Raw genomic sequence first — 15,860 nt, forward strand, 5'->3', positions numbered from 1 at the left:
CATTATATTACACTATTTAATAAGAACTAAAATTAAAGTTTTAGCCTTTATAAAGAAATGTAATTACTATTATTCACCGTAAACTCAGTCATGTTAGTAAGAATCTTCGTAGGAAGATCACATCATCAGGGAGGTAGGACGATAAGGAATAATACCGATATATGTAATCATATCGTTTCCTTATCGTCTTATATCCCTGATGATCTAATATGATATCTGAATACAAATTCCATATACCAATTAAAACATATTTTAAAGAGAATAATTAAATAGGCTAAAGTTATCAAAGTGTAATTAACATGGTTAAACATAGAATGATCAATATATCATAGGAAAATTACACAAAGGTATTCGGAATAACTATTGGAATTCGAAAAGGAAATTCGAATATTTCCAGCAAACACGATGCGAGGCTTCGCAGAAATATGATGACCGAGGTATTAGAAATTCTTATAGCGAAATTTCATTGCCATCTTTATGAGACTCACAAATATTTCTGATCAAGTTTTATATTTTCTTAGTCGTAAAGATTTTTTTTCCAATTTTCTAGTAAAACAAAGTATGTTCGTTAATAAAAGAAGTTCAATAACATTTTATACCTATATCATTTTTTATGCTGAATCCCGAATATAGTACCTTGTATGTAAGCTCTTTCAGAGAAACTGGTACAATATAGTTTACTCAAAGTGTTCTCCACACATATTTACAATTTATTTTATACCTTAGGAAGCATACAAATTACATGCTGAAAAATTTTCTTTCATTTTCTTTTCTTTCTTCTTAACGATTAACTTTATTATATCAGTTGTACCATCGTAACCATCTTAATTATATTACTCCTTAAAATACGTTTTAATTGGTATATGAAATTTGTATAACGTTTCCCAGCCGTAATTTGATAGATAAATGCCACTGATACCAGTGGTTCTTGCCGACAATGGTGACAGTCTACTTAGCGGGTTTTTCTTTGAATGTTACTCTTTCTGATATAATATAAACATATAAGGTCTATGCAAAATAGAAGTACTATAACAATACTATGACTAAAATGATGACACCGAGAAGAATGTGTCTACATACCTTGATGTTATGTCAATTCGAGATCAAATTTACGAAATATATAAAAACAGGGATTAGTTTTTTCAATATAAACATAATTTAATACAGTTATTTCAGAAATAATTGTTAGTTTGGAAATTACTCATAGAAAACTTAGGGATATGCAGCTTTTTGAGGGGGATATAAGTCATCACTTCAAACAATGTTAGGAAACATGGGGAAAATAGAGTACACATAACCCATGAGGAGGTCTAATGCAACTCTTAGACATTGCTTTTAAAAGAATAACATTTTGAAAACAAGTACTAAAATTAATGAAGAGTTGTTATTTCAATTTGTGTATAGAAAATTATATTTTAAAACAAAACGTTAGGCCACCAGGGCAAATAAAAAGACTAAAATATAACAAAAAGAACAAAAGTTAATGGAAAAAGGTGAAAGAATCATATCTAATTGGGCTTTCAAATTGGGGGAAAATCAAAATATTTTTTAGTAATTCATAGCAGATATATTGTTCTTCATGTTAAAAATGGAATTCTAACAAAAAAATCCCAAAAAGTGGCCGGCAAAGGCTGTGTTTAAGGAATGGCTTGCAAAACACAAATAAAGTTTGAAGACCCCATGTTAGACATTGAAGTTATTCAAATTGTTACTTGGTAAATATAAATTAAATTGTATTTTATGTAATTTACTGAGTATCTCTAACATTCTGTAACATTAAAATTACCTGTATATTAACCCTATCATCTTCACCAATCACTGCATATTCAACCAAATCGAATAATTAAGGGATGTGGTAAAAAATTAGTACAATAACGAATTAAGAAACTGACAAATAGTGGAATTGTAAACTAGTGTTGTACCAAGACTGCTTGGTGGGACTGGAAATAACTAAAGGTGACTATATAACTAATATAGAATAACTGTAGAAAATTATACTGTAGAATGCAAAAGATTTATATACATAAACTGTTCAATATATATATATATATATATATATATATATATATATATATATATATATATATATATATGAGCATTTGGTTAAAATGTACGAGGAGAGAATGGATACTAACTGTCTTGCAGATATGGCAAATGAATTATGGAGAATGCAGTGATTACATCCAATATTATCAAGAAAAATTAACACAGGTTGTAACAGAAGAAATTAAGAGAAATACAATATCAGAATGACTTGGCAACGAAACACAGCACCGTGCAACAGCAGGGTTGGCATGGCAAAGCTGGTTTAGAAAAGAGTTAAATGTAAATATAATATATATATATATATATATATATATATATATATATATATATATATATATATATATATATATATATATATATATATATATATATATATATACTTTATTAAAGCAAACTAGTTCGAATATCTAAGTAGTAAAATAAATCGTAGGAAGTTTCAACACTTTCAAAACAACTTCTAACTTGGACATTATAAAAGATCGAAGATAAAACTGGATACCTATTAGATCGGATCAGCGAAAACGACAAGCAAAATGCTGCTTGTAATATATTGTTTATATAACGTGAAGTTCTATAACCAATCGTTTATTATTTGATAATAAAAGCAGGTTCGCCAACATTGCTCTACAACGAATTCAATTTAGATAACAGTCGTCCGGCCTGTCGTCGCAAACTCACTTATCTCTAGCGGATATGCAAGTCACAGTTGTATAAAAAGTAACATTAACCACTTAAAAATTTAAATTAAATCCTTAACTAGTTCTAGGTTCGGTTTGTTTCCTTTTGGTTGGCGCGATGGAGTACGCGGAAACTTAATTATCGACCGAGGAACAAAACCTGAAATATCTCGGTAATACGCCTTAATAGCAAACGCCTTAATTACTTGAATAATGAATTTCGGAAATTATAATAAATATCATTTTGTATATAACGAAAGTAACTTCTTTATTACAGGCTTGTAAAATATATATTTGTTTTGACAATAATTATTCTACTTAAAGTTATATAAGGAATATTTGTAAAAACGAGTTTTATTTGTTTATATTTTCTCGATATTTTATTTCTTAAAACACCGTTAAAGGCATGTATCATTCAAGAAAATCATCGTTTGAATCGTTTGAATTGAAAAATCGTTTTGAATTTCTATGGTACTTTAGACCTTTTAATTATGGGTCGTTTATGTTTTTTAAAAGCGTTTAATCGATAATATAGAGCTAACTAGGCAGGACTAACGCTTTTTTTAAACTGTGGAATATGTCACTGTAAATACTTAGCAGTAAAAATAATTACCACGAATAGCAACATAATTGATGTTTCTTCGTGGGCTGTAATTGCCAGATGTCATATCTTGACATGTTCAAGGGACTTTAGAACTTCATAAGAGTTCATTTGTGAAGACGCGGAACTCAGAGTCACTACCTCTTTCTTATTCAAATTATTTTACTGTGTTTTGTGCCGCCAAAACCGAGTTCCATCAAATGGTGAGTTTGTTCGCAAAATAATCCGGTTTTCTTTATTTCATATGTTTCTTTCTTTTCTTTACCATTATCCTCTATCTATTTATCTATGTATCCATTTATATTTATCTATTTAACTCTCCTCTATTTTATTATTTCTTCGTATCTTCGTATCTCTCTCACAATTCTTATGTTACGGTTAACTAAAGATAGTAGTTTTATTGTTCGAACTGTAAATATGAATTAAAACTATTTTATAAATCATAATCTGACCCCAAAGTGGCCAAAGTAACTGATTTATATTTTTTTATATAGTGTATTTATGATCTATGGATAATTTGAAGCATACATAAATGCCACCGAAAGTGGTCTCTGCTGACTCTTGGTGGCAGCAAATCTAGCGTGTGGCCTTTGGCTTTTCCCTTCTTTTCCCCCTTCCCATACTAATTATAGCTGCAGATGAAGAAGTGAGTATGCAATATTTTGCACACTCACTTGTTTATTAGTGTTTGTATTATATATTACCTTGCACAAGGCACATGTCATACTTCATTTTAGTATAGTTTATCATAGCTATCAGTTATATTGTCTGTTATGATTGTCCGTCAATGATAATGACTACTACAGACTAAACGTGTTGTTAACCATTCTGATTATTCCATCATTGCTATTGACTGCCATTGTCATTATCTATTATTAATATTATCAGTACCATTCATTATCAGTACTTGTCGGTGCATTTGTTTATCGACTAATAAATATCGAATATTGATTATCAGTACTATGATCCGCCAGCATAATTAACTACCCATATTTTTAGCTGCTAGTACATAACTGTCAGTACCATTATATTTCAATATTACGTAACGTTAAAAGTTTCTGTCGCGATAGTCACAGATTCTTGTTATATTTCATGTACATTTTTAATATCACCCTTGTCACTGAAAATTCATTACTCAGGTATGTTTTCATTATGTTTTCAGAACTGTTACCCGACAATCTCAACATTAAGACCTCCCAAGCTTAGAATTTTCTTTATGTTGCAATTTATTGTGTAAATAGTTGTTATATAATTTATTTAGATCTCTGCATTTATTTATTTAATGTATTAAATTATTTTATATAGTTTTATAAAATATAATTTTTATTTTACGCCTTGATATTAGTCTTACACATTCAATGAAATAGAGTCGAGAATTAGAAATTCCTGGTCCAAAAACGGAAGTGATCTTCTCCAGTTGGGAGTTGAATGGGTTGCAATATTTTGGTTATTGTTAACTTTTAGCTTTATTCATGGATATATTTGGTAAGATTCTACATTGTACCTAAAACTTACATCATTAAGTTTATATACACAAAATGCAGATTGTAAAGATAGAGATAAATTACGGAAACAACCCCAGAAATTAGGATTTTATTAATAAAATATTGTGCCATAATTTTGGTGTTTATTTACCAAAACATTTATATACCTACTAATTCACGTTATAAATTCCTAAGTGGGGCTATGAGCAATAAAAACTCTGGTACGATCTACCGCGTCTTAAGTATTAAGCCTTATCGAAATCTCTGAGAATAAAAAAAAAGTTTTCAGTTTAACTGAATCAAGTACAATAATCACATGCCTCCGTCGATGCAGAAAACACTTAATATGCTTTATATATGCCTAAAATCGACTAAGCGCCTAAAATATGTCGATATACCCATATAACGCAGAATATTAAAGCTACATTTCCAACAAAAAGCAGCAGGAATGTATCTCATCTGTCTTTGAATTAATTTGATTGTTTATTGAGCTTTTGTTGGCGTTGTCTCTAACGATACAAAACATTGTAAAGGTAGACAGTAGATCATTATATTCGGACATTTCAGAGTTTTTTAAGGTATTTATTAAGTTATGGACACGATAACTACGGAGCAAAGAAGATCTTACTTAATTATCAATCGATATATTGTTATAAATTGTAAGAATTGATATTATGGTAATAAGGTATGAATGGATAGAATTATTAGTGCCAAAGACGAATGGACATTGTGTTTCTCGAAGAATTTTGTTTGTTTTTGACATACTGTAGAACATTTAGCAACATTCTCAACATTTTATTTTGAAAAACGGGATCATACTTGCTAACCATAGAAAACGTACCTGATACACAACTGATACACAAATTGAGACTGACTATTTGCTTGATCTCTGGAAGTGAGTGAACAGTGCTCTCAATATGCCATAATCTTTCGCAATGCTAGGTAATATTGGAGTAGATGGTCGATGGAAATGGAGTCCGATCGGAGCAACGGGGGATTCTCAACCAGTAAATTTGGTTCAGTAAGGCGACGAGGAAAATGATCGCTATTGTGAATTAATTCTCAGCTTCCAAATGTTAATTTATTTCGTCATATATTTAAGTATTTTTGTAATTTGAGACATATGTATTTGAACAATCGAGAGCATAGAAAGAAAGTTTAATTATCTGCGTAAATTGCAATTTTGACGATGTCGGCATGTAGCGCCGTGGTTTCAAGTGGTAAGTCTTGGGTAACTCCAGACTGGATGAATATCCTAATTGAACGAGAATTACCTACGTTGATCAACAGATCTTTTTCTCTCTGTATGAAAATATCTGGGTTAACGTATTCTTGAAATATTCTAATTTTAATGCCCTGCAAATTAGAAATTGTATCTAAAACTTCTATCATTAAGTTTATATCAACAAAATGTAGATTGTAAAGATAGAGATAAATTACAGAAACACCCCCAGAAATTCGGTTATTGTTAATAAAATATTGTACTTAAGTTTATCGTATAGTTAGTTTTGGTTAGATGGAGTATTTTGGTGGTTAGTTAGTATTAAAGGCTTGGATGTGGTTGTTGGTTGGTATAGATATCTAGTCCTTTCTGACTATCACACGCCTCCGTCGATGTAGAAAACACTTAATATACTTTATGTATGCCTAAAATTGGCTAAATACATTACACACATACATTTTTTTTTCAGAAGAAACATGGGTAACAGTTATAGTTTCTAATACATAATTATTTAGGTGTATTCATTGGTGATATTATTAAAATAAAGCTACACTTCCAACAAACAAGCAGCAGGAATGTATCTGATTTAAATTGAATATCTGAATTAATATTATAAAGTTGTTACTATTAATCTTCTACAACACACATCGTTCATCGCTGATATTTTTTATCGTGTTCATTTTGCACCTTTACCAGATGTTATACATACACGCTCTATTAACATCTAAGGCACGACTCATCATAAATAATCGACATAAAAATAACAGAAGAGAGCTTGTACTTTATATAAACTATAGATATATAGTATAGTACGCCGCTAATAGCTCACCCACCAAAGATGCACTTCGTTGACCTAGGCCAGGGCCGGATTCGCTGGGGGGGTCTGTGTCGGCTTCCGGTGGACAGTCCGAATGGACGGATGGTCTGGGGTGTCTGCTGCTGGTTTGACTACGAGATCGAGTTGGACTTCTCAAGGGCGCTGTTGACGTCATGACGTCATCTTATTGAGGTTTGGGTGGTACTGGACACGGTCGTGAATCAAAATTAATCTGAAACTGTATTTTAAAAATATTAATTCGTATTGCTTGATACCTTCACTATATATGAGTTATGAAATGTAAAGGGTTTAAAACAATAAACATGTGTATTTCACTTCAAAAAAGGTTTCTATTATTTTATTTTATTTCACGGAAATAAGAGGCAACTTAAATAATTTGAATTGCAAGCTTCTGTACGAATTCTAACAAATCATGTTAGCTTAGAGCAACTTCAGTCAGCCTTTGGTTGCCTTGCAGGTAGGCACGTTTCCTAACTGTAATAGTTTATATATAATAATAAAAATATAATAATATTAATTTATAAATGTGGTAGAGCTCCACCTAATTACACCAAAGAAAGCTTCTAGTAATTGTAAAACAATTGTCAATCTAACGTCAACTTTTCTTCACTTCTTCATTGGTAATATAAGTACATAGTCTGTGGCTCAGTAGTAGAGGCCACAGGACGGTTCTCTTGCTGTTGCGATAGCCGCGTGTTCGAAATCTGCTGGGGCATAATTATTATGTTTGTGACTGTTTGACATTTGTGATTGTCTTTAGGCAAGGGTGCAAAATCCGACAAGGAACATGGTCCTAGCGATGGCAGTAACCATGGCTGGATGGCTGGGTAAGACCAGATGTCTTCTGGGTTAATCTCCAAAGTTGGTCACACGTCAGTCGATAGGCTTAATGCCGAGAACCGCGGTTCACTGCCTACGTTTAACAGTAGGTCCAGTCTAGAAAGACACTAGTTGGTAAAAAGAAGACTCTAAAGAATATTTTTTAAAAAATAGGTCATCTCCTTTGAATACACAGAACCGTATCGGTCGCCCGATATGTCATATATAATGTTAGTTAACTAACGGAAATTGCTCTTGAATATTTTTAAACTGCTACAGTTAATTATAGATCTATTTTATAAATAAATCAATTGAAGATATTGAAGATTTCTTTTTATATATCAATTATTTTTGAATACTATTGGTTCTTGTCTATAACATCACTATTCACAGTCCCAATAATTTAATAATTGACAAATCAGTCTCCAATGAAATCACTCACATCCGATTGGATCAGCAATCTCAGAGTCATGGAATGTCGAAAGATTTTCGAATTCTTATTAATAAAAAAATTGATATCGGAGAAGAAATTAATTCACGGAATAAATGTGGAAGAAGCCCAATAGCAAATGGAAGATTGCGGTATTTCATTAAATGTTTCTTTTATTTGCAGATTTGCGGCTAAAAACAGAGTCAGCATTCTTATAGAGGGGCATAATTCCACAAAAGATAAAAGTTTCTGAGTAGATAAGATGCAACGTATTAATTAAAAATTTAAATTATTGCACCATAAATTTAACAAAAATTGTTTATTGATTTTAACGTTCAAATAATGTTCTATTTAAAAAGTTGATATTTGAGAGTATGGCCTGACAGGAGAAGGTCATAATGAACCACATCACGATAATTAAAACTGTTAAGTACATAGTGAGTAGTAGTAATCAATAATAGTAAGTAGTCACCAATAATAGATATTAACAAAATGAATCGAAAAAAGGTTTTCTTTGATTCGAAACGAGAAGATAAACATTTGAGGCCCAAAATGTCTTCTTGTCTTGATATGATGATTATTGAGCATCAAAATTTCATCGGGACACGTTGAATGATGACCAGGTTTTTCATCGCCCTTCACATATTCCAAATTGAATTTTCCATAAATGTATGCCAATCAGAAATACTGTCATAGAGCATAATCCCAAGCTGTTTAAAGGAAGGTGAGCAGAACATGCAAGGGTGTAAGGGCGGCCGTCTCGACTTGGCGAGCAATGAAATGGAACTCATTTCTCGCGCACCAAAGACTGGATGGCCCCCTTTCCTTCTGACATGTCTCCAAATGCCTCGTGGGAAAGACGCACAATGTCATCCCCCCCTGAAGTCAGCGGTTACAGGAAATTTCGCAGTCACTGACCAAGAAAATGTCAACCTCCTTGCAGAGACCTGCAAAGCTCAGATGAAATGCCTCCCATCCGCAGAGAACACTAAAGCTGAATAAAATGACACTGTCATCAACGAATCCAACTCTATCAATCCATGATCCATCCTATGATCGGCAAACTTCAAAGCAAAAAATCTCCAGGTTTCGACGGAATATCGATTACACAGTTAAAAAACCCCCGCATAAGCAGCTCGCGGAACTGGTAAACATCATTAAGTCCATCATTAGGCTGCAACATTTCCCGGCATCTTGGAAACACGCGCATATAGCGGTTATTCCCAGGAAAGGAGCAAAATCATCTCCATCTGACTACAGGCCCATCAGCCTTCTCAGTGCCATTTCGAAGCTTGCCGAGAGGGTAATACTCTACACTCTCAACTCTTTCACAAAGGAAAACAACGTCATTCCTGATGAAAAATCCGACTTTTGCGCTCACCACTCAACCGTCCATCAGTCTACCTGTCTGGCCCCACACAGACATCACGCTCTTGACCAACGTAAAAAGCTTGGAGCAGTCCTTCTGGACCTAACCAAAGCCTTCCACAAGATCTGGCACGACGGTTTGATCACGACTAACAGCTCTCATTAAGTCATCCAGAGATAGGCTCTCGGACAGATCTCAAGTTAAGATCAGGGAATCACTTTCCAGTCGTAAACAAATCGTTGCTGGCGTAACTCAAGGTTCCCCGCTGGCCCCAGCCTTATTTAACCTCTTTATTTCAGATCTGTCGAGAAAAGAGCAGATTGACGTCGCATTTTACGCTCACGACACTGCTTTCTTCATGGCCGCCAGGTTCGAAATTACAATTCATGAACGTTTACAGAAGCTGCTCAATTATGCGGTCAAGTGGTTTAAATTCTGGAGGTTGTAAATCAACCCGCTGAAAACCCAGGCCACTATTTTCCATAAGAAGCGTTACGCACTGCGCGTCTCGCAACTTAAGATCGACACCGCAATAATTCCATGGCTGGATAACGTCACGTACCTAGGTCTCCACTTCGATCGGCAATCGGGTTAGCATTCCCAAATCCAGAAAGCAATCCAGAAAGGTTCGGGGATAGCAAACCTGCCATCTTCTCTGATCTGCCCTTCTAGCAGACTTCACATCTCCATCAAATGCTTTTACAAGATGTTAATTCGGTCCGTACTCCTCAAGTTTTCCAAAATAACATCCTCAGGAGAATATTAAAGGCTCCATGGTTTGTCAGAAATAATCAAATTCATAGGGAAACTGACACTCCAGAAATCAAACACTTCATATCTCAATCATTCCACAAACAACAACTCAGCTCAAGTTCTTTTGAAAACGCGCTTGTTCGCGAGCTGTTCGACATGCTGGGAGCTTAGCACCGCATCACCACTAAGCTTCCCCGCTTTTCCAGGCTGAAACAACCTCATCCGTCGCTACAGTCATAACTTTTGCCTCCATACGACAGTATCCAGTTGGGTCCTCGTGCCCAATAACGGCTGCGCGATCAGCGGGTGCCATATCCCCAAATTTAATGCAGTAGCAGTAAGGATCCACAGGGGTCAACTGTGAGGCGGTTTTGGTTTAGTGGTAAGCCCGGAGACAGTCCCACATAACCCGCTACAACTTGTCATTCCAGGGCAAGTCTCCGCGACCAGGTATGCGTCATGCATTCCACCGCCTAGTTTTAGGCCAGAACAAAAAAAAACCAAGCTGTTCAGAGTTATCATTTTAAAAAAACATTTTTAAAGCAAATTTATCTAAATTTATTGCTGAAATTGTAAATTCAAATTAGAAATAGAGAAACGCATTTTTGACGCAACCACTGACGCTGTGGTTTTAATATTTTTAGACAGAGCAGTTAAGGTCCTTATCATATATTACTCTACTAACACATATTGATTAATTAATCCGATTTGGAAACCGTCGGGTGATTTAAATTGGTCCTGCTATTTTTTAATTACAGAACTATAGTACATGGTCGTTGTATGTGTGTGGTCAGTGTTACGAGAAAAAGTTAATGGATGTGAAAGCTAATAGAAGTGTTACCAAATTATGCATCAACAGCATTACTCTAGCTTGCAGTTTGTTTTTCAAGCAACAAAGAAGCCGTCGTAAATAAACTGTAGCAGTATCAATAAATTAACACCAACATAACGAGCTAAAAACATACAAAGAACACACCATTTTCGCGACTGTGATTCTTCCGAACTATGCGAAACATCTACGGTGTCGAGAGGAAAAAAATCTAACCGCCGACTTCTTCGCCGAGTTGTTTAGCGCAATCGATGGTTCAGCCGTTCGCTATGGTCTTATATATTCTTCGTCAGGCCCAAAATGGAACCAGAAAACGTTCAGCTATAAGATCGGTAGTCGGAACATGTCCCTGGCGCAGCAGACGGTCTTTTGTAACGCATTAGCAACGTTAATAGCGAAAAACTTATGGTATAACTTTGAGGTCTGTCGTTGAATTAATTTGATTGTTTATTGAACTTTTGTTGGCATTGTCTAAATCGATACAAAACCTTGTAAAGGTAGCCAGTAGATCATTATATTCATACATTTCAGAGTAATTTTAAGGCCTTTATTAATTTATGGACATGATAACTAGGGAGCCAAGAAAATCTTACTTAACATAATTACCAACCGATACACTGTTATGAATTGTAAGAATTGACAACGTGGTAATAAGTGAGGAATGGATCGAGTTAAACGGTTATTGAGTTCAAAGACTAATGACAATTGTGTTTCTCCAAGAATTTGCCTGTTTTTGACATATCATAGAGCATTTAGCAACATTCTCAACATTTTATTTTGAAAAACAAGATCATACTTGCAAACCATAGAGAACATACTTAGTATACTAGGATTTTAATATGCCATGCTTTCAATATTCCATAATCTTTCGAAATGCTAGATTAGATTGGAGTGGACAGTCGATGGAAATGGAGTCCGATAGGAGCAATGGAAGATTTTCAACCAGTATATTGGTTTCAGTAAGGCGAGGGAGAAAATTATCGCTTGTGTTTTTTGGTGAAATAATTCTCAGCTTCGAAAAGTTAATTTATTACGACATATAGTTAACTGTTTTTGAAGTCTGAGACATATGTAATTGAGCAATCAAGATCGTAGAAAGTGTAGCGACCTTGAGGCATGTCGAATTTTACATCGTGGAATAAAAGTCTACAAAATACCCAGAAATATAATCCCAGATGTTGAACCCGGACGGGGTGCCAGCAGCGCCAACCAGAACCCGAGAACGAATAGCTGGCGGCAAACCCGAGACGTTTATCTGGGATGTTATTGAAGGGTATTGCGATTCATTCAGTGCTCAACCCTCGTTTGATTTAGACGTGCCACCATCGACTGCCCAAGCCTCGTCTCCAGGTAACACCGCTGCCATCCGTTTTATCATTTGTATTTTTCACATTTTTTTTATATTGCCAATAAATAACGGTCACATAATGTAAACACCACTATTTCATTTCGTTTTACCTCCATTCACCGAGCCACATCATTTACCCTAAAAAAGAAAGCCTCATTGTAGGTGTAAAATGCAATTTTTACCGTTTCGACTTTGAGGATATCGGTCGTGTAGCACCGTGGTTTCAAATGGTAAGTCTTGGGAAACTGGATGAGTCTCCTAATTGAACCAGAATTAGTCATATTGATCAACAAATATTTTTTCAAGTCAAGTCACGAAATAACCTAACTTTAATGCCTTGGAGATTAGAAGCTGGTGCCGCACTTGTCAGGGGTCCTGGTCAAATCCCAGAAAATTACTTTACTTCGCTTGCTAGCCCCACACCTTCATTAATTGGGCTCGAATTCTAAACTGTTCAACTTGGATAATGTTTAATTTTTGCCGCTTCACTGAGAAGATCTTAGTTTGCTCTCCTTAAACAACACTGATATTTTGACGAAATATTTTGTATCCTCAAGATGAATTTGGTAATATTAACTAGCTCTGCAGCAGCTTGTAAGAATGACTTTGAATTATTTTTCACTTATAAATAATAGTAATGATATATTGTTTTAATGTATTCATACGTTGTTTTAACACTAATCTCTCAGCTATAAAGCAGTTTTTTGAGGGGTTGCGAACACATTTTCGGGCAAACTTGTGAAATTTAGATCAGTCTTTATATGTGACATATAGGATATTATAATAACAAAATATGTAAGATTTGCATATTTTGTCATTTACTTGTAGTTTAAAAAATTGTTTAATATTATACTTTTTCGAATTATTTTTTACATTAGGTTGTGACAATTTTTTTTCAACAATAAATTAAAAATATCTCTAGAGCATTTTTCCTGCACATAATATATTCCAAAATGTAGCAATGTCATCAACATCACAATCTTCCTCATATAGTGTTGCATATTATTGAACTACAGTTTTTTAATATATATATATATATTAATCGGCTTAGCGAAAATTTTGTCTCCCTTTTTGAAGAAATCCGGGGCAGTGAAATTTGGTACGGTTAAAGGATATGTCGGGGAAGAAATTTTAGGCCTAATATTTTTGTGTAAAATGCGTTACAAATAAATATATTCCAACGAAACGAAAAATGCCTAAATCAAACAACCAGTGAAAACAGAAAAATTGGTGACACAAATTATATAAACAAATCCAGCGGGTAGCCATGCGATTTGGCTTATCGACAATAACGTATTACGATCTCGCTACAACTAAAGCTTTTTAAAAGTTTAAAATAATATAAAGGATACTATTCATTAAAATTAAGTGAGCGCTTGTTGTCTGCAATTGAAATTATATTAAAACTGAAAGTGGGTGGTTAAAATATTATTAAAAAAGTTATTTAATTTTAAGCAATGTTATTTTGTATATAAATATGTAATAAAATTTTGTGTTACTTTCGGTTATTCCCGTATTGTTAGAATTATAAGAGTTATGGCAAGTTCAAATAAACAACGATTCAGAATAGCATAGTCACGTCAAGTTATATGTTAAATTTTTTGCAAAAAAAACAAATTATTGTGCCTGATTTATCGGAAGGTCTATACAGCTGTGAAAGAAGAACCTGACATGTGTGAAAATTACATCCCAACATGGATTCACAAAATTCGAGAATATCAAGAATCGTCTGTTTCCTTTAATTATAAGATATTTGGATTTGCAAAATCAGCTTTCGATTTAAGTTGATGTCTGGTGAAGAGAAAGAAAAAAAGAAAAATTGTTCTTCCTTAAGGATTGTTATTAATTCATATGATTCTGGAGACATAGCATATTATTTTAGAGGAAATTCTAAATGTTGGTAAGATGTTGCTGAAAATTGTGGTGATACTGACCTAGGATTAATTTCATTAGTAAGTTAATTTCTTAACAGAGCACTAACCGAAAATTGCAGGTAATAAATACGTTAGTTTATGCATCAAGAGTTAAAATAAATATTGCATAAAGTATTAACAGTTCAAATTTAATTTCTCATTTATTGGTGAATTTGATTTATTAGTTAGTTCCCAAGTGGGACATAAGACAAAATAGAAACAAATAGATAAATGAAAGTCATAGAAAACAAACTAAAGATGAGCTATCTGCCAGGGTGAGATCGAAGAGTGGAGCCAATAATGATTTGATTTAAAAATTTAATTAAATAAATTATGCATTTGATCAAGCCGGTGTATTTATTGTTTTTACAATGTATATTTTAGGTGATCAATATGAAGTAATGGAAATATGCAGTAGTTAAAATGAAATTAACTACACAATTTGAATAGATAGAACATATAGGCCAAATATAAGAAATTATGAATTATTAACAATAAATTTGTTCAAACATTAATGCAATAATATATGTCACTATATGACATTTTATTCTTTGAAACCATGGGTCAATTTTATTTTGTTATTTAATTTATAGATCTAAGTTTTAAATACTCTACAAGCCATTTAATGATTCTAAATATATTGCCTTAATATACATTTCCAATTTGTAAAAAATAAACTCCATAATTAGATTAGTTATTGTTTTAACATATATGCTAAAGTCAAATATCAATTTCAAAATTGTTTTATTCAAATATTCTCTGTTACTTATTATACCATATTTATAATAAAAATAACATAAAAAGTAAAGAAAATTTTTTATACATATATTTAATGATCTTATTACAATTCTGAAAATAATCTTAGTTATGATACATTTGTTAGATATAGGTCAGTAGTATAATAATTTAAACTTATCAATACTGTTGATTACCGAAACTGAATGGCAATTAGATTTAATTAACTTAGTTTTGGAAAAGGTCAGTTAGTGTTAGTTCTTGATATAGTTATTTTAATATATTATGTACGGAGATTTATTATTTTAATTAATATTATATATAAAATAAATTTCAAACACTGTGAAAACAAGTTTTAGAAACATTTTTAAACTATTCGCTCTACTCTGTTATGAGGGAAATAATTAACTTAATGAACTGTGGTCGAATTTCAACCACAGGGCGATCACTAGTTTTAATTATTATTTTAATTATGATTGTTTAGTTCCTATATACGAATAGAGTTTTAAATATACACACAATTCCTCTTGCAAATGCTTTAGATAACAAAGAACCTAAATATATGTTCGAAAATAATGTTATGAGAATATTAATAGAAATCCAAAAAGGAATAATTTAACACATCCCCACCAAGAGAGATTTCAATTGCATATCACGAAAACAATCCCAGTGACAAGAAACCACAATGCGCACCTTCCATCACCGTTGACTTTGATGTATCGAGCCGTAAAAGCGAATAATACCTCATCACCAATGACCCCCGACATGCACAGATAAACTGTCTGCGCTTGCCCTA

The 15,860-nt window shown here is 33.2% G+C and overlaps 1 protein-coding gene across 4 annotated transcripts in view; it reads right to left on the reverse strand.

Moving 5' to 3' along the window:
• The window catches only part of sprt (PDZ domain-containing protein sprite), a 178,643-nt gene that overhangs the window by 63,158 nt on the left and 99,625 nt on the right, over positions 1-15,860 (reverse strand). For all 4 annotated transcript variants that reach the window (XM_076409730.1, XM_076409728.1, XM_076409731.1 and 1 more), the window contains exon 2: positions 6,864-7,085. In XM_076409730.1, the coding sequence (XP_076265845.1) occupies positions 6,864-7,022 (159 nt within the window). In that variant the 5' untranslated portion in view covers positions 7,023-7,085. The remainder of the gene's footprint in view (positions 1-6,863; positions 7,086-15,860) is intronic.

The sequence above is a fragment of the Rhynchophorus ferrugineus genome, unplaced genomic scaffold (genome assembly GCF_030347505.1).
Source record: "Rhynchophorus ferrugineus isolate W39M unplaced genomic scaffold, kcgeb_rfMv2 rfM7, whole genome shotgun sequence".
Classification (NCBI taxonomy): domain Eukaryota; kingdom Metazoa; phylum Arthropoda; class Insecta; order Coleoptera; family Curculionidae; genus Rhynchophorus; species Rhynchophorus ferrugineus.